The sequence below is a fragment of the Oncorhynchus keta genome, chromosome 10, assembly GCF_023373465.1.
Source record: "Oncorhynchus keta strain PuntledgeMale-10-30-2019 chromosome 10, Oket_V2, whole genome shotgun sequence".
Taxonomy (NCBI): domain Eukaryota; kingdom Metazoa; phylum Chordata; class Actinopteri; order Salmoniformes; family Salmonidae; genus Oncorhynchus; species Oncorhynchus keta.
Window position 1 is genome coordinate 70393062 of NC_068430.1, and position 21340 is coordinate 70414401.

Below are 21340 nucleotides of genomic sequence, written 5' to 3' on the forward strand. Positions count from 1 at the left end.
TGTGCAGTTGGAGCCTTTCAACTACCTCTCTCTCTCTGTCTCCCTGCTTCATCTCTCTCTCCCCACCCTCCAGTGAGTCCAGCCAGGCTGAGAAAGATTCCTTCAAGTCTCTCTGACTGAGAGCTTGGCTGCAGCGGGTGTCATCTGGAGTAGAAGCAGGTTGTTTTGAAACTCTTTTATAACATGCTTTTATTTGCGGGTTGCATTCGTAAGATTAGAATTCCAGCATCGGGACATTTTGGTGCGCAGTCACGTAAACAAAAGGTCAAGGGTCAAGAGTGATGACGCACCTGCTTCTCTGTTGTTTTTTTACTCTTATTCAGATGAAAGTGCTATAAGGTAGCTTCAGGTCACTCATAACTCTAAAAACATCTGAGAACTATCATGTCATGGCCACTTACTGATAGTCTGTTCTGTCTCATTTTTACTGTCTGTAATGTCCAATTGTTAAATGTCTGTCTACCACCCTCTTTCAATGTAAACCGTAAATCAAAACAAAATACCCGAGCCACATTTTCAAAACACAAACATCCTGAGCGTCTCCTTCATTTGGGTGAGGGCCAGTTTTGACCTGTGAACTCACCCGGGCCGACGATCTGCGACGTGCTGCGACTACGTCTGTTGGAGACGATAGAGACCACCCTGGCACTGAGGCTGGAGCGTCTCTTCTTGCCACCCATGCCCACCGTGCCCAGCGCCGTATCCGATTGGCTGCCGTCGGTACGCTCTGACGGGTAGATCTCACCGCTCACGCTTGTGCTCTTCAGCATGGTCCGGCCCGGCGCCGCACGAACCTGCCGACTAGAGGGAGAGAGAGGAGGGTAAAAGTTACATCTGGAACCACAGTCTTGAGATATGAAATGAGCAGAGGAACTTATAACATAAGGTGTTACCTTCACATTAGTGGGGGAAAACACAGCAGTATAATAAACTTCAATCATTTATCAGGATCTTATACAGTATGATATGAGGCATACAATGATTGGTGAGTGATTGTAATGTGTTTATATGATATTGATATTGATGATACAAGAAAGCCTGAACAGACTCCAAAAGATCTCAAAACTAAAAAATGATCTCAATGATCTAAAATTTCCAAATACGCTTCCAAAATTTCCATCATTGCCGGTCTTTTGTATTGGTCGATAACACTGAAATAGAATTAAATGTATATTATATATACAGTATATCAGTGGAGGCTGGTGGGAGGTGCTATAGGAGGATGGGCTCATTGTAATGGCTGGAATGGAATCAATGGAAGGTATCAAACACTTCAAACAGATGGAAACCACATGTTTGACTCCATTCCATTTATTCCACTCCAATCATTACAATGAGCCCGTCCTCCTATAGATCCACCACCAGCCTCCTCTGATATAAGTATATATATATATATATGTGTGTGTGTGTGTGTGTGTCTCTTTTGTATTATAAATGAGTCTCTCAGTCTCAGCCAATAGCCTTAGCTGTTCAGGCTTCTTCTCCTCAGACAGGCCAACATACAGCAGGGACAGATGACACTCAGTGCTCTGTGGCGCTTTCTAGCGGGTTGGAGGAGCTGGTGCATGTCCATCCCCTCTAAAGGGGTCGGGGTGCTGCAGGAGAGCCCCGCCACACTGCCCCCGTCCCGCATACCCATCGTGGACCCTCTCTATGTGACCAGGGGGCTAGGGAGGGGTAGGGTGGACTGGGGCCTCTCCTCAGCCCCGTGGAGGGGGGTGATGAAGGGGCAAGGGCCGGCGGTGTGGTAGGGAGGAGGGTACTCCAGCTCAGAAGAGGTCCAGGGTGGGTCTGGACAGCGGGAGCACAGGATGCATGCCAGGAGAGATCTGAGATACACACTGACGTACAAACACACACGCAGACACACAGAGGCACAGGACACAACAACGAAAGTTGACACACACAACCACATGCACAACATTAAATCAAGCGAAATAAACAAGGAGACTATATCACATGTGATGTTGTATGTCAGCTCAAATTACCAAACATATTTCCCCGCATTGAACAATTAAGCCATACACTGAAATTGAATAATGTGACTGATAGAATATAGCAGCCTCAGATGGAGAGAGAAGAAGAAGGAGGATCGAGGAAGACGGGAGGATATAAAGGGACAGAGTCAGAGGAGTCCATAACGTCCACACCTCCTCTCATAGGCAGCTAAGTCTCATAACCAAGCACCTTCAAACTGACTTCAGGACAGTCATCAATATACTGTATGCATCCAAGTATCTCCATCAAACAACTCCACGTTGACCTGAGGCCTTTCTACCATGCCGTTTTTGAAAGACATAACGTTAGCCATCGGGAACTACAAAGGTTTTGCTACTTTTCTCAACAACATTGATGCCCTGAATTCAGCAGGCGCTATCGACAGATCAGATCAGATCAGATCAGATCAGATCAGATCAGTTGGAAAAAGGGATGGACTACATTCTGCACATAACAAGCTCAGTGTGAACTGTACTGACTTGACACAATGTTGGCCAAACAAGATGTACAGTGCCTAGCAAAAGGATTCAACCCCCGTGGTGTTTTTATTTAGTTGCATTACAACCTGTCATTTAAATACATTTTTATTTGGATTTCATGTAATGGACAAACACAAAATAGTCAAAATTGGTGAAGTGAAATGAAATTAATGACTTGTTTCAGAAAATACATTTAAAAAATGAAAAATGAACAGAGGTACGTGCATACAGTATGTATTCACCCCCTTTGCTATGAAGCCCTTAAATAAGATCTGGTGCAACCAATTACCTTCAGAAGTTACATAATTAAGTAAATAAAGTCCACCTGTGTGCAATCTAAGTGTCACATGATCTCAGTATATATACACCTGTTCTGAAAGGCCCCAGAGTCTGCAACACCACTTAGCAAGGGGCACCACCAAGCAAGCTGCACCATGAAGACCAAGGACCTCTCCAAACAAGTCAGGGACAAAGTTGTGGAGAAGTACAGATCAGGGTTGGGTTATAAAAAAATAACCAAAACTTTCAACATCCCACGGAGTACCATTAAATTCATCATTTAATTTAAAAAAAATATGGCACCACAACAAACCTGCCAAGAGAGGGCCACCCACCAAAACTCAGGGACCAGGCAAGGAGGGCATTAATCAGAGAGGCAACAAAGAGACCAAATATAGCCCTGAAGGAGCTGCAAAGCTCCACAGCGGAGATTGGAGTGTCTGTCCATAGGACCATTTTAAGCTGTACACTCCACAGAGATGGGCTTTACAGAAGAGTGGCCATTGCTTAAAGAAAGAAATAAGCAAACACATGGACTGGCAAACTAGTCAGGGACTGGGAAACTAGTCAGGGACTGGGAAACTAGTCAGAACTGAAGGAATGATGGATGCTGCTAAATACAGGGAAATTCTTGAAGCAAAAGTTGTTACAATCTTCCAGAGATTTGAGACTGGGACAGAGGTTCACCTTCCAGCAGGACAATGATCCTAAGCATACTGCTAAAGCAGCACTCGAATGGTTTAAGGGAAAACATTTAAATGTCTTGGAATGGCCTAGTCAAAGCCCAGACTTCAATCAAATTGAGAATCTGTGGTATGACTTAAAGATTGCTGTACACCATCAGAACCCATCCAACTTGAAGGAGCTGGAGCAGTTTTGCCTTGACGAATGGGGAAAAAAACAGTGGCCTGATGTGCCAAGCTTATAGAGGCATACTCCAAGAGACGTGCAGCTGTAATTGCTGCAAAAGGTGGCTCTACAAAGTATTGATTTGGGGGGGTGAACAGTTATGCACGCTCAAGTTTTCATTTTTTTGGTCTTATTTCTTGTTTTTTTCACTCAAAAAATATTTTGCATCTTCAAAGTGGTAGGCATGTTGTGTAAATGAAATGATACAAACCCCCCAAAAATGTATTTTAATTCCAGGTTGTAAGGCAACAAAATAGGAAAAATGCCAAGGGGGTGAATACTTTCGCAAGCCACTGTAGCTACAAACAAAACGGAGTGAAAAGGTAACAGTCTGCCGTGAAGCGTTCACCCATTTATATGGTACCTGGATATCAACAATGGAGCCAGGCTAACAAGAGCTCAACTTATACAACTCTCTCTATAAAACTACCAAAGGTAAGTCCTTATTTCCACGCGTGTGACTCCAATTATTGGCCAGTACATGCTGTAACTGTATGTTTTGTATCCGCCATGACTACAGACACTGGGGACACGCCCAAAACAGCTCTGAGAGGCTACAGCAAACGCTAACAGGCAGCCGGGCCAGTGCATAGCACATAGCCGGCAACCTGCCACCGACAACCAAACCAGCCATCACCCACCCCCCTTGCGCTTCTCTCTCGCTCTCCACATTCAACGAGAGACCGACGACACAGTTGTGCGAGGCACTGGTAGGGGTGTCCGCGGCCATGGAGGGAGCCTCTAAGTCCCTGGCGGCGCCGGGAAATGTAGGCGTTCAGCCGTGAACTCCTTTGAATCTGCTGGGGACTTGTGTGCTATTAAGTGATGAATCTGTGACATGTTTGTCGTTTTCACGGGGAATGGTCTAATGAATACCTTCATTTGTGAAAAAGATATTGAACTTGATGCAGCTAAAGAAAGGAATATTACTCTTTAAGAAATAAACAAATCTGACCAAGCGCCTTGAACTGAGTAAGGATTCCATGAGTCTATTGGCATCTTTAAATGCTTCCTATCAAAACATCCAAGAGGATCCTCATGGGACCTTCCTGGACTATGATCAGTTTCTGCCACTGCACCCCTCTACTAGCTAGAACCAGGAAATGGCTTCTCATTGTTCGACTCCAGGTGAGCATTAATGGATGCGTCTCGGAACCAGAAAGAAGGAGAATAATCTTTCTCGGCGCGCCTGTCTTCGTGCCCCGCGTCCAGACTTAACACAATTCAAATCGCGTTTAGCACCTGTGCCAGCTGTCTTCTGCCGGGAACTTGGGTGTTCCCTCTATGGCTGTGGATGTCAAATCAAATCAAATATTATTTGTCACATGCACCGAATACATCAGGTGTAGACCTTACTGTGAAATGTTTACTGACAAGCCCTTAACCAACGATGCAGTTCAAGAAATCGAGTTAATTAAAATATTTATGATGACTTGGGTGACTAGATTCTTATTCAATTTTTGTGTTGCGTTGTTGCCTACCCTTATCACCTGGGGCGGCACGTCAGGAAGTCCAGGATCCAGTAACAGAGGGAGGTGTTTAGTTCCAGGGTCCTTAGATTAGTGATGAGCTTTGTGGGCACTATGGTGTTGAAGGCCGAGCTGTAGTCAATGAACAGCATCCTCACATGGGTGTTCCTTTTGTCCAGGTGGAAAATGGCAGTGTGGAGTGCGATTGAGATTGTGTAATCTGTGGATCTGTTTGGGCGGCATGCGAATTGGAGTTCGTCTAGGGTTTCTGGGATGATAGTGTTGATGTGAGCCATGACCAGCCTTTCAAAGCACTTCATGGCTACCGACGCGAGTGCTACGGGGCGGTAATCATTTAGTCAGGTTACCTTCGCTTTCTTGGGCACAGGGACTATGGTGGTCTGTTTGAAACATGTACCTCTCCCTGTCCTAGTCAATCAATTGGCTGAGCACAGCCTGGACCACCTCGGTCCACCTCCACTGAGCTGTGCTCTCTGGATCAGAGCTCTGTCCCTTTGGCTGTTGTGGCCTGCATGCAGCCGGCGTCTCAGCAGCCCTCTATTCAGGTGAGTTATGTGGCCCTGGCCTTGCAATCAGCTTCGAGACACAGCCGAGGCTGGATCATTCTGGCTATTGTGATAGCCAGGAGTTCGATGGTGAGGCATATATCTGTACCTGGGGCAAGGACTTTGTGTTTTCCTGGGGCAAAAGTTCAGGATATCACCAGGTTGCTTCCCGTGGCTGTGAGTCAGTCACCGGGGGCTGATACTGCCATGGTTCATTTGGGGTCGAATGACATTATGAAGGGCAGCTCATAACAGCTGAAGATGGATTTGAAAGAGCTGATTGGGTCACTACTTCACACCAACAAACACCTCATAATATCTGGCCCTCTGCCCTCCCTAAATCATGGCACTGAAGGGTTCAGCAGACTTTTCGTCTTCCATAACTGGCTACGAGACTATTGCAGCTCTGTCGCTGTAACACTTATTGACAATTTTGATAACTTCTGGAAACAAAGCTGGAATTATGAGGATGGTATCCACCCAAATCATTTGTGTTCCTTGACCCAAGCCCAGCTGATTTAATCCCTACCATTGTGTCACAGAGTTGTCATAATGTTTCAGGGGCGTTGGAATACACAATGTAAGTAACCTCATTTATGTCCCTCTTACTGCCCTGAATGTCTCTGCTCATTCTACAGCTATTGTATGTGATTACATGCCTATGAGCCAGTGTTATACTGTTAGCACTGGGGTGGTGTCCCCTAGCAGGAAGTCCACTGTGTGCAGCTCACCCTGCGCTAATATAAATAACCAGAGGATGTCTACCTCTGCTAAGCTTCCCAGTAAAACAAGAAAAACAATTAAGCATTCCAGAAGTGATAAAAATAGCCCACGTTAACATATGTCACTTAAAAAACAAGGTTCATGAAATCAATCATTTGCTAGTAACAGAGGACATTCATATTCTGACAATCTCTGAAACTCACTTAGATAATATATTTGATGATACAGTGGTAGCAATACATGGTTATAGCATCTACAGAAAAGACAGGAATGCCAAAGGTGGAGGTGTGGCTGTTGTTATTCAGAACCACATTCCTGTAATGCTTAGAGAGGATCTCATGTTAAATACTGTTGAAGTAATATGGCTACAGGTTCATCTGCCTCACCTAAAGCCTATTCTGGTGGGAAGCTGCTATAAACCATCAAGTGTGAACAGTCAGTATCTGGATAACGTGTGAAATGCTTGATAATGTATGTGATATCAATAGAGAGGTATATTTTCTGGGTGATTTAAATATTGACTTCGCTTTCATCAAGCTGCCCACTCAAGATAAAGCTTCCAACTGTAACTACTGCCTGCAACCTGGTTCAGGTTATTAATCAACCTACCAGGGTAGTTACAAACACTACAGGAATGACATCATCAACATGTATTGATCACATTTTTACTAATGCTGCAGAAATGAGCTTGAAAGCAGTATCCAAATCCATTGGATGTAGTGATCACAATATAGTAGCCATATCTAGGAAAACCAAAGTTCCAAAGGCTGGGCCTAATATAGTGTATAAGAGGTCTTACAATAAGATTTGTAGTGATTCTTATGTTGTTGATATAAAGAATATTTGTTGGTCCGTGATGTGTAATGAGGAGCAATCAGATGACGCACTTGACACATTTATGAAATTGCTTATCCCAGTTACTAATAAGCATGCATCCATGAACAAAATTATTGTAAAACTGTTAAATCCCCATGGACTGATGAAGAATTGAAAAATTGTATGTTTGAGAGGGATGAGGCAAAAGAAATGGCCAACAGGTCTGGCTGTACAACAAAGTACCAAACATACTGCAAATTAAGAAATCATGTGAGTAAACTGAATAAAAAGAACAAAACTACACTTTGAAACAAAGATAAATTACATAAAGAATGATAGTAAAAAGCTTTGGATTACCTTAAATTACATTTTAGGCAAAAAGGCAAACAAAAAGGCTCATTCATCACAAAACCGACTGATATTGCCAACTCATTTAATGATTTTTTCATTGGCAAGGTTAGCAAACTTAGGCATGACATGCCAGCAATAAATGCTGACACTACACATCCAAGTATATCTGACCACATTATGAAAGACAAGCATTGTAATTTTGAATTCCGTAAAGTAAATTTGGAAGAGGTGAAAAAATGATTGTTGTCTATGAACAATGACAAGTCACCGGGATCTGACAACGTGGATGGAAAATGACTGAGGATGATAGTGGACAATATTGCCACTCCTATTTGCTATATCTTCAATATAAGCCTACTAGAACGTGTGTGCCCTCAGGCCTGGAGGAAAGATAAAGTTATTCCCCTACCTAAAGATAGTAATGCCCCCTTTATTGGCTCAAATAGCTGACCAATCAGCGTGTTACCAACCCTTTGTAAACTTTTGGAAAAAATTGTGTTTGACCAGATACAATGCTATTTTACAGTAAACAAATTGACAACAGACTGTCAGTGCGCTTATAGGGAAGGACATTCAACAAGCACAGCACTTACATAAATGACTGATGATTGGCTGAAAGTGATAATTAAAAACATTGTGGGGCCTGTTTTGTTAGACTTCAGTGCGGCTTTTGACACTATCAATCATAGTTTATACGTTTAAAAATGTATGTGTTATGGCTTTACACCCCCTGCTATATATTGGATAAAGAGTTACCTTTCTAACAGAACAAAGAGGTTGTTCTCTCCAACAAAATCCAGGTAGAATCAGGAATTCCTCAGGGCAGCGCTCTAGACCCTTACTTTTGAAAATCTTTACTAACAACATGCAGCTGGCTTTGAGTAAAGCCTGTGTGTCGATGTTGCCAATGACTCAACACTATACATGTCAGCTACCACAGTGACTGAAACGACTGCAACAATTGAAAAAGAGCCCCATTTCAGAATGGGAGGCAAGGAAAAACTAAAAGCTTTGTATTTGGGACAAATCATTCACTAAACCTCAACTAAATCTTGTAATGAATAATTTGGTAATTGAGCAAGTTGAGGAGACTAAACTGCTTGGAGTTACCCTGGATTATAAACTGTCATGGTCAAAACATATTGATACAACAGTAGCTAGGATGGGGAGAAGTTTGTCTACAATAAAGCGCTGCTCTGCATTCTTAACAGCACTATCAACAAGGCAAGTCCTACAGGCCCTAGTTTTGTCGCACCTGGACTACTGGAAAATTGCAATTGGCTCAGAACAGGGCAGCACGGCTGACATTAATAATATGCATGCCAATCTCTCCTGTCTCAAATTGGAGGAGAGTGGAGGAGAGATTGACTTCATCACTATTTGTACTTATGGGAGGTATTGACATGTTGAATACCTCTCATGCATACCCCACAAGACATGCCACCAGAGGTCTCTTCACAGTCCCCAAGTCCAGAACAGACTATGGGTGGCGCTCAGTAGTAAATAGAGCCATGACTACATGGAACTCTATTCCACATCAAGTAACTCATGCAAACAGTAAAATTAGATTTAAAAAACAGATAAAAACACACCTTATGAACAGCGGCGACTGTGAAGCAACACAAACACAGGCACAGACAGATACATACAAACACACAATAACATACGTACTATACACACACGTACTTGTGGATTTTGTGTTGTAGATATGTGTTGTAGTAGAGTAGAGGCCTGATGGCACACACTTAATATATTGTTGTGAATGTATTGTAATGTTTATAAAATTGTATAACTGCCTTCATATTGCTGAACCCCAGGAAGAGTAGCTGCTGCCTTAACCAGTCTTCATTATACTGTATGAATCCAATATCTTTTATCAGCTACCTTCAAACTGACCTGGAGCCAGTCTGCAGCAATCTGAGAAACCAGCGAACAACCCACCACATTCCATTCTCTCTCCAGTCCACAATAGCTATGATCTATCTCTTAGAACGTATGTCAAAGGCCTTGGGCCCTCTGTTTTATAACCACTCTGTTTGGATTGACACTCACACGCACACACACACGCACACACGCACACGCACACACGCACACACGCACACATTTAGAACACATTAGGCTGTTAATAAGGGCCTGCCCAGGAGAGGCTCAGGGGATTGGGTCATTTGTCCGTGTCAGCAGGCAGGCTGTGGTGGACTGGACTGGTCAGCCGTAGGGACGTTAGGGCTGTGCGAGGAGGGACGTTATGGGTGGGGTTATGTGAGTGAGGCTGTTGGGGTTATAGGACTATGGGATGGTTGGCTAAGAGAGTATAATAAGACTGTGCTGGATTTGAGGGGACACTCGTTTGTACATGTAAGGCAGGTGGGTTTGAGGGGACACTAGTTTGTACATGTAAAGCAGGTGGGTTTGAGGGGACACTAGTTTGTACATGTAAAGCAGGTGGGTTTGAGGGGACACTAGTTTGTACATGTAAGGCAGGTGGGTTTGAGGGGACACTAGTTTGTACATGTAAAGCAGAGGTGTCAAACTCATTCAACGGAGGACCGACTGCAGCAGGTTTTTGGTCTTTCACTTCAATTAAGACCAAGACAACCAGGCGAGTGGAGTTCCTCACTATTTAGTGACCTTTATCCATCAATCAAGTACAAGGGTGGAGCGAAAACCCGCAGACACTCGGCCATCCTTGGAATGAGTTTGACACGTGATGTATAGCCAGGTAGGTTTGAGGGGACACTAGGTGACAGTCACAGTAGGTGGTTGAGGCTGTTTACAGGTCACAACAAGATCAATGGGATTACGGGGACCATGCTTCATGGGTACACAGCGATTATGTGAGGTCCCTAAAATATGGGCCCTTGTCTGCCATGGCCCATTGTACGTCCCTCCATCCCGTGATGGAGCGAGGGGCATATTCTCTTTTCTTTACCTGGCGTCTTTGGGGTCCCCAGACACAGTGTGTCTCCTCCTCTTCAGCTCTTGAGAGAACCGTCTCTTCCCTGCTGCCCTCATCCTCTCCTGCTCTCCATTCATCCCCCATGAGATCCTCCTCTCCTTCTTCTCGTCCTCTAAAGACTTGGACCTGTGTCCATTCATTTTGGGTTTCCCCACCGTGTGTTTGTGTGTATGCAATGCAAGTATTGACAGAGAAACACGATCATGCAAAAAGATCGAAACGTGAACCCATTAGCATGCAGAAAAAAGACAGACGAAAGGAACACAGACTGATAAAAGAACGGGCATGCAGGACTGACAGAAGAACAAACTCCACAATATGCTTTTGATTTCTTCAGTATCTTCAATTCGTTCTTGATGCTCAATTACCTTGTAAATTATCTTGTAAGAACATAACGGGGTACCGACCTGAGCCTCCCGCGCGGACGTTCTGATTGGATGGACATGTAGGAGGTGCTGCTGAGGCGTGAGGCACTGCTGGCGCGGGATAGGGCCGACGCGTCACTCATGTCGCTGTCTGACGAGCGGGCCGACACGTTGTCAGAGCTCCGCCGCTGATCCGCATACATCTGAAGGAGGTGAGAGAGGAGAGAGGAAGATAGTTACTGTACATAGTTACTGTACATAGTTACTGTACATAGTTACTGTATATAGTTACTGTATATAGTTACTGTACATAGTTACTGTACATAGTTACTGTACATAGTTACTGTATATAGTTACTGTACATAGTTACTGTACATAGTTACTGTACATAGTTACTGTACATAGTTACTGTACATACAGTAGGTCCAATAAAATACTGGTGTCTAGCTGAGGTTCATGTGTAGATCTGCTCCCCAACAGTGGTGGAAAAACGACCCAATTGTCATACTTGAGTAAAAGTAAAGATACTTTAAAAGAAAATGACTCAAGTAAAAGTGAACGTCACCCAGTAAAATACTACTTTAAATATACTTAAGTCTCAAAAGTAAATGTAATTGCTAAAATATACTTAAGTATTAAAAGTAAAAGTAGAATCATGTCAAAGACCAGAAGGCACTATTTTCTTGTTTTTTAAATTTACGGATAGCCAAGGGCACACTCCAACGTTCAGACATCATTTACAAACAAAGCATTTGTGTTTTGTGAGTCCGCCAGATCCGAGGCAGTAGAGATGACCACGGTTGTTCTCTTGATAAGTGCATGAATTTGACCATTTTCCTGTCCTGCTAAGCATTCAAAATGTAACGAGTACTTTTTGGGTTTCAGCAAATATGTATGGAGTAAAAAGTACATTATTTTCTTTAGGAATGTAATGAAAAAAAATTAAAAGTTGTGAAAAATATAAATACTAAAGTAAAGTGCAGATACCCCAAAAAACTACTGAACAAGTACTTTCAAGTATTTTACTTAAGTACTCTAAACCACTGCTCCCCAATACCAAAAGTGGCATCTGTGTTGTAACTGACAATGAAAAAGTAATCAGCATGGAAAACTCCAACTTTTTGTGTGTGAAGGACAGTGGCCATCTTGAACGACAGTTAATATATTGTAGCTCGAGGTCTAGATCTATGTAACTACAACAGAGTTGTAATGTTAAGGTGGACCAGGAAATAGTGCCTGTCTTCCAGCAGAGAGATACAGCATTACTGACCTCTCGTTTGGTCTTGAGGTCCGTCTCGGGGTCATGGGATGCTGAAGGCCGGTAGGAATGTACTTTCATGTTCATCTGTCTGGCTCGCTCCTCTACTGCTAGAGCTGGGAGGAAATGACTTAATTCATGAATACAGTAACAATACAGTAATAATACAGTAAATTACACGAGAAACACGCAACTTCTCAGGTGAATGACAGTGAAGGTGAACGATGTAGGGTGAAGTTGCTCCTAGACGCTGATCTTGGGTCAGCTTTTCATTTCCCCTACTTATGTTTAAGGTTAGGTTTCGGGGAAGGGAAATCTGATCCTAGATCTGTACCTAGGGGAAACTACACCCGGGAACAAGGTGAACAGAGGAACAGGAGGTGATTGGAGGTGTTAGACAAGTGTACAGTACTCTAAGTGTCATTGCTCTATTTGAACACTAAGTGGCGCATGCTGTGCATCACTTTCATTAGATGTCATGTACGGAATACTACAGCGTGCACAGAGGGTCATAATTGTTGGGGGATATAAAGAGGGAAAAAGCTAATCACATCTACTGGATAGAAAGGTTCTAAAATCAAAAACATAATATAAAGTTAGGTCAGATACAGTCGTGCCATAGAATTACCTTTTTCATTAGGTTTACTCGCATCAAACGGTTTATTATCTACAGGTATATTTTCTTCATGTACATGGAGGTAGAAGAGAATGAGGAATGTAAAGAAACAGAGAAGAGTGAGGAAGAGTACTCAGACAAAATGGTTTTGATTGGTCGTAGTTGTAGTACGAGACACATCATGACACGCACAGACAGACAGACAGACAGACAGACAGACAGACAGACAGACAGACAGACAGACAGACAGACAGACACATACACACAGACACAGACACAGACACACACACACACACACACACACACACACACACACACACACACACACACACACACACACACACACACACACACACACACACACACACACACAGACACACAGACACACACACTCCTTGACAGCCTACCTTGCTCTACACTACTGCTTCTGGCAGGAACCTGTGGCAGCTGTCTGCCCCTGCGACCTGACTGGGGAGTCCCCGTAGGAGGGGAGGGGCTGTGGGTGTGTGTTCTGAGAGAGAGAGAGAGAGAAAAGAGGCAGAAAAAGAGAATAGGAGAAAGAGAAATGAAATACAAGTGAATGAGTTCAACTACTCCACAGTAGGCCCATTCCAGCATATATAAAACCCAGGGTGGCTAAATCCTTGACCATACACTTGAGGGAACAGATGTGATTGGTTTACTGCTCCCACAACCAATAAGAGCAGCAGAACAGTGAGGTATAGGGAGCACAGAGGTCAAAACAGGACAACGGGGTACAACAAGGGGGTGCTAGGGGGGTATATTTTAGGGCACCAGCATGCACCTGTCTTGTCGTGGTGAGTTAGGGACAGATCCCCCCAGAGGTGTCTGGTTAAAGGGGCGCAGCGGTCCCCCTCTCCCCCTACTGCCCCTCAGTATAGAGGTGGGCTGGATACGACTGGCATCAACAGGCCACGTGGAAAGAAAAGAACAAACAAACGAAAGAAAGCTAAATGATATAAATGGTAACGAATGTAAATCATAAAAACATAATGAAGGAACTCATGGCCCACAATGTAAATCATATACAACATAATATTGGTCCTTCTGTAGCTCAGTTGGTAGAGCATGGCGCTTGTAACGCCAGGGTAGTGGGTTCGATTCCCGGGACCACCCATACATAGAATGTATGCACACATGACTGTAAGTCGCTTTGGATAAAAGCGTCTGCTAAATGGCATATATTATTATATTATATATTATGAAGGAACTTATGGCCCACAATGTAAATAATATACAACATAATGAAGGAACTTATGGCCCACAATGTAAATCATATACAACATAATGAAGGAACTTATGGCCCACAATGTAAATAATATACAACATAATGAAGGACCTTATGGCCCACAATGTAAATCATATACAACATAATGAAGGAACTTATGGCCCACAATGTAAATCATATACAACATAATGAAGGAACTTATGGCCCACAATGTAAATCATATTCAACATAATGAAGGAACTTATGGCCCACAATGTAAATCATATACAACATAATGAAGGACCTTATGGCCCACAATGTAAATCATATTCAACATAATGAAGGACCTTATGGCCCACAATGTAAATCATATACAACATAATGAAGGACCTTATGGCCCACAATGTAAATCATATTCAACATAATGAAGGAACTTATGGCCCACAATGTAAATGAAGGACCTTATGGCCCACAATGTAAATCATATTCAACATAATGAAGGAACTTATGGCCCACAATGTAAATCATATACAACATAATGAAGGACCTTATGGCCCACAATGTAAATCATATACAACATAATGAAGGACCTTATGGCCCACAATGTAAATCATATTCAACATAATGAAGGACCTTATGGCCCACAATGTAAATCATATTCAACAACATAATGAAGGACCTTATGGCCCACAATGTAAATCATAAAAACATAATGAAGGACCTTATGGCCCACAATGTAAATCATATTCAACATAATGAAGGACCTTATGGCCCACAATGTAAATCATATACAACATAATGAAGGACCTTATGGCCCACAATGTAAATCATATACAACATAATGAAGGACCTTATGGCCCACAATGTAAATCATATACAACATAATGAAGGACCTTATGGCCCACAATGTAAATCATATACAACATAATGAAGGACCTTATGGCCCACAATGTAAATCATATACAACATAATGAAGGAACTTATGGCCCACAATGTAAATCATATTCAACATAATGAAGGACCTTATGGCCCACAATGTAAATCATAATCAACATAATGAAGGACCTTATGGTCCACAATGTAAATCATATTCATCATAATGAAGGACCTTATGGCCCACAATGTAAATCATATTCAACATAATGAAGGACCTTATGGCCCACAATGTAAATCATATAAACATAATGAAGGACCTTATGGCCCACAATGTAAATCATATTCAACATAATGAAGGACCTTATGGCCCACAATGTAAATCATATACAACATAATGAAGGACCTTATGGCCCACAATGTAAATCATATTCAACATAATGAAGGACCTTATGGCCCACAATGTAAATCATATAACAAATGAAGGACCTTATGGCCCACATGAAATCATATTCAACATAATGAAGACCTTATGGCCCACAATGTAAATCATATTCAACATAATGAAGGACCTTATGGCCCACAATGTAAATCATATACAACATAATGAAGGACCTTATGGCCCACAATGTAAATCATATTCAACATAATGAAGGACCTTATGGCCCACAATGTAAATCATATACAACATAATGAAGGACCTTATGGCCCACAATGTAAATCATATTCAACATAATGAAGGACCTTATGGCCCACAATGTAAATCATATTCAACATAATGAAGGACCTTATGGCCCACAATGTAAATCATAAAAACATAATGAAGGACCTTATGGCCCACAATGTAAATCATATACAACATAATGAAGGACCTTATGGCCCACAATGTAAATCATATACAACATAATGAAATCATATACAACATAATGGGACCTTATGGCCCACAATGTAAATCATATACAACATAATGAAGGACCTTATGGCCCAAATGTAAATCATATTCAACATGAAGGACCTATACAACATAATGAAGGACCTTATGGCCCACAATGTAAATCATATACAACATAATGAAGGACCTTATGGCCCACAATGTAAATCATATACAACATAATGAAGGACCTTATGGCCCACAATGTAAATCATATACAACATAATGAAGGACCTTATGGCCCACAATGTAAATCATATTCAACATAATGAAGGACCTTATGGCCCACAATGTAAATCATATACAACATAATGAAGGACCTTATGGCCCACAATGTAAATCATATTCAACATAATGAAGGACCTTATGGCCCACAATGTAAATCATATTCAAATGAAGGACATAATGAAGGACCTTATGGCCCACAATGTAAATCATCATACAATGTAAATCATATACAACATAATGAAGGACCTTATGGCCCACAATGTAAATCATAAAAACATAATGAAGGACCTTATGGCCCACAATGTAAATCAAATCATATGGCCCACAATGTAAATCATAAACATAATGAAGGACCTTATGGCCCACAATGTAAATCATATTCAACATAATGAAGGACCTTATGGCCCACAATGTAAATCATATACAACATAATGAAGGACCTTATGGCCCACAATGTAAATCATATTCAACATAATGAAGGACCTTATGGCCCACAATGTAAATCATATTCAACATAATGAAGGAACTGTAAATCATATACAACATAATGAAGGACCTTATGGCCCACAATGTAAATCATATAAACATAATGAAGGACCTTATGGCCCACAATGTAAATCATATACAACATAATGAAGGACCTTATGGCCCACAATGTAAATCATATTCAACATAATGAAGGAACTTATGGCCCACAATGTAAATCATATTCAACATAATGAAGGACCTTATAACAATGTAAATCATATTCAACATAATGAAGGACCTTATGGCCCACAATGTAAATCATATACAACATAATGAAGGACCTTATGGCCCACAATGTAAATCATATACAACATAATGAAGGACCTTATGGCCCACAATGTAAATCATATAACATAATGAAGGACCTTATAATGTAAATCATATACAACATAATGAAGGACCTTATGGCCCACAATGTAAATCATAAAAACATAATGAAGGACCTTATGGCCCACAATGTAAATCATATACAACATAATGAAGGACCTTATGGCCCACAATGTAAATCATATACAACATAATGAAGGACCTTATGGCCCACAATGTAAATCATGTTCAACATAATGAAGGAACTTATGGCCCACAATGTAAATCATATACAACATAATGAAGGACCTTATGGCCCACAATGTAAATCATATTCAACATAATGAAGGACCTTATGGCCCACAATGTAAATCATATACAACATAATGAAGGAACTTATGGCCCATAATGAAGGACCAATGTAAAATCATATACAACATAATGAAGGACCTTATGGCCCACAATGTAAATCATATTCAACATAATGAAGGACCTTATGGCCCACAATGTAAATCATATACAACATAATGAAGGACCTTATGGCCCACAATGTAAATCATATTAATGAAGGACAACATAATGAAGGACCTTATGGCCCACAATGTAAATCATATACAACATAATGAAGGAACCTTATGGCCCACAATGTAAATCATATAAACATAAATGAAGGACCTTATGGCCCACAATGTAAATCATATACAACATAATGAAGGAACATAATGAAGGACTTATGGCCCACAATGTAAATCATATACAACATAATGAAGGACAATGTAAATTATAATGAAGGCCCACAATGTAAATCATATTCAACATAATGAAGGACCTTATGGCCCACAATGTAAATCATATACAACATAATGAATGAAGGACCTTATGGCCCACAATGTAAATCATAAAAACATAATGAAGGACCTTATGGCCCACAATGTAAATCATATACAACATAATGAAGGACCTTATGGCCCACAATGTAAATCATATACAACATAATGAAGGACCTTATGGCCCACAATGTAAATCATATACAACATAATGAAGGACCTTATGGCCCACAATGTAAATCATATACAACATAATGAAGGACCTTATGGCCCAAAATCATAAAAACATAATGAAGGACCTTATGGCCCACAATGTAAATCATATAAACATAATGAAGGACCTTATGGCCCACAATGTAAATCATATACAACATAATGAAGGACCTTATGGCCCACAATGTAAATCATATACAACATAATGAAGGACCTTATGGCCCACAATGTAAATCATATACAACATAATAATGAAGGACCTTATGGCCCACAATGTAAATCATATAATGAAGGACAACATAATGAAGGACCTTATGGCCCACAATGTAAATCATATACAACATAATGAAGGACCTTATGGCCCACAATGTAAATCATATACAACATAATGAAGGACCTTATGGCCCACAATGTAAATCAAGGACCTATACAACATAATGAAGGACCTTATGGCCCACAATGTAAATCATATACAACATAATGAAGGACCTTATGGCCCACAATGTAAATCATATACAACATAATGAAGGACCTTATGGCCCACAATGTAAATCATATACAACATAATGAAGGACCTTATGGCCCACAATGTAAATCATATACAACATAATGAAGGACCTTATGGCCCACAATGTAAATCATATACAACATAATGAAGGACCTTATGGCCCACAATGTAAATCATATACAACATAATGAAGGACCTTATGGCCCACAATGTAAATCATATACAACATAATGAAGGAACTTATGGCCCACAATGTAAATCAAATCATATGAAGGACAACATAATCATAGGACCTTATGGCCCACAATGTAAATCATAATGAAGGAACTTATGGCCCACAATGTAAATCATTCAACATAATGAAGGACCTTATGGCCCACAATGTAAATCATATTCAACATAATGAAGGACCTTATGGCCCACAATGTAAATCATATTCAACATAATGAAGGACCTTATGGCCCACAATGTAAATCATATTCAACATAATGAAGGACCTTATGGCCCACAATGTAAATCATATTCAACATAATGAAGGACCTTATGGCCCACAATGTAAATCATATTCAACATAATGAAGGACCTTATGGCCCACAATGTAAATCATATTCAACATAATGAAGGACCTTATGGCCCACAATGTAAATCATATTCAACATAATGAATGAAGGACCTTATGGCCCATATTCAATGTAAATGGCCCACAATAAATCATATACAACATAATGAAGGACCTTATGGCCCACAATGTAAATCATATACAACATAATGAAGGACCTTATGGCCCACAATGTAAATCATATTCAACATAATGAAGGACCTTATGGCCCACAATGTAAATCATATACAACATAATGAAGGACCTTATGGCCCACAATGTAAATCATATACAACATAATGAAGGACCTTATGGCCCACAATGTAAATCATATACAACATAATGAAGGACCTTATGGCCCACAATGTAAATCATATACAACATAATGAAGGACCTTATGGTCCACAATGAACCAGAACACAATAAATGAAGGACATAACAATTCAAGAAATCACAGAACTAGGGCTATGGGTCTACTGACAGTACATCTTAACAACGCTCATTTAAAAAAGGTTTTGCTGTGCTGCAAAATTGCATTCACAGCAACGTCACAATTTGTAACAATTCAGATTGACATCAGACATCAACACATTCTAGTTTTGAAGAGCGACGATCTCCATCCAGATAGAGGACTGGATGAATGAGGGTGTATGAGAGAGGGATGGAGTGAATGAATGAATGAAAGTATGACCTTACCTGTCAGCCTCCAGGCCTTTCTTGCTATTACCTCTCTGACTGTCAGGTCTGCCTAGGCTCCCTGACTGCCTGTGACGTGGAGGACATGAGAAGAAGACAAAATGGAGGATGGGTAACCCAATGGAGAAACAAAACTAAAGACGAATCTTGAATGCGCAGTCAGCTGGTGTTTTATTTAAAATAAAAGAGATGCTTTGGCTGAAATGATTTTGTTAAAAAAAAAATGTTGATGCAACATTTTCGACGACTATGTTGCACTACTACATTACTTGCTACTAACTGTTCAGAACATAAACATCACAACACCATGACAACAGAGCACGTGGAAGTCAGATGTGTAGCAGAGGAAGCAGGAAGTCAGGTGCAGGTCAGTAAGGTGAAGCAGCAAGAGGAGCAGTAACTGCAGCGTTACAACAACCCACCGGCTTACACTGTAATCTAGAACATCTAGGAAAACTATAAAGTGCAGGGTTAGGGTTAGGTTTAGGGCAGGGCTAGCGCAAGGGTTAGGCTTATGGTTAAGAGGAAATCTTTAGTAGCCACGCAGTGCTAAGCAAGTACAGTAGCAGGACTGCAGCTTGGGTCCTGGGAGGTAAGGGTAGGGCTAGATCGGTACCCAGTACCTTTCTTCCTCTGGGGAGGCCTGCTCTACTAAAATCCTGGGGCCTGCGGGCTGTCTGCGGGGCAGAGAGTTGGAGCATCTGGAGGTGTGGTTGGGTGAGGCATCCCCCAGGTGGGGAAACAGGGAGAGGGACACAGTGAGGGAGGGCTGGGTTCATGTTAGTTTAGAATGAGCTAAAAGCATTGGGATTCCCTGGCAACTAGAATGCCTCTGCTGGCCAAAACAGTCAGTGACAGTAGGTGGGAATTATTGTGCAGGTCAATGTGAAAGAGCTGTTATTGTGTAGTCACTGTGTTGCTCAGCACCTCTCAATATACACTGAGGAGCTAGTGGTGAAAAATTGATAGATAACATGCATGACAAGAACGGGTGATGTTGTGTGATGTTGAATCTTTGTTGATTCAACGTATTGGTATACTCTGGGAAAATAGAACACTCAAATGATTGGTTTTTTTTTACAGTATTTGCGAGAATTAAGAAAGTTCAACTACTAAAGAAACATTGTAAACCTAGAAAAGGAGGTGCAGTAGGTTATCTCCTATAGAGGAGGATGGTGTGTGTACCTGTCTCTATCAGGAGAGTAGAAGTTGGTGTGTGTCTACCTGTCTATCATGAGAGTGGAGGTTGGTGTGTGTGTTACCTGTCTTTATCAGGAGAGTGGAGGTTGGTGTGTGTGTGTACCTGTCTTTATCAGGAGAGTGGAGGTTGGTGTGTGTCTACCTGTCTATCATGAGAGTGGAGGTTGGTGTGTGTGTTACCTGTCTTTATCAGGAGAGTGGAGGTTGGTGTGTGTGTGTACCTGTCTTTATCAGGAGAGTGGAGGTTGGTGTGTGTCTACCTGTCTATCATGAGAGTGGAGGTTGGTGTGTGTGTACCTGTCTTTATCAGGAGAGTGGAGGTTGGTGTCAGGTCTGAGGCAGGTGGTGCTGGCACTCCTCACCCGGTCCAGACTGGGCTGCAGATCACTACAGTAGCACAGAGGGAAGAGAAGGAAGGG

At 41.4% G+C, this 21340-nt stretch overlaps 1 protein-coding gene and 1 long non-coding RNA gene across 3 annotated transcripts in view; both read right to left on the bottom strand.

Annotated features, from left to right (window-relative positions):
• LOC118378574 (regulating synaptic membrane exocytosis protein 1-like) overlaps positions 1–21340 on the bottom strand; it is a 124050-nt gene that overhangs the window by 6152 nt on the left and 96558 nt on the right. Inside the window, exons 18-25 of the mRNA XM_052526070.1 lie at positions 21219–21308; positions 20345–20422; positions 19722–19790; positions 13591–13755; positions 13193–13296; positions 12182–12285; positions 10954–11114; positions 584–801 (exon numbers count right to left, since the gene is read on the bottom strand). Of these exons, the coding sequence (XP_052382030.1) occupies positions 584–801; positions 10954–11114; positions 12182–12285; positions 13193–13296; positions 13591–13755; positions 19722–19790; positions 20345–20422; positions 21219–21308 (989 nt within the window). The remainder of the gene's footprint in view (positions 1–583; positions 802–10953; positions 11115–12181; positions 12286–13192; positions 13297–13590; positions 13756–19721; positions 19791–20344; positions 20423–21218; positions 21309–21340) is intronic.
• On the bottom strand, positions 15902–19074 carry LOC127932313 (uncharacterized). 2 transcript variants are annotated; one of them, XR_008144813.1, is made up of 3 exons: positions 18796–19074; positions 16292–16333; positions 15902–15965 (listed from the first exon to the last, which is right to left on the bottom strand). It is a non-coding gene; the product is annotated as an uncharacterized LOC127932313 (long non-coding RNA). The 2 variants fall into 2 exon arrangements; XR_008144814.1 differs by lacking the exon at positions 16292–16333 and adding an exon at positions 16975–17016.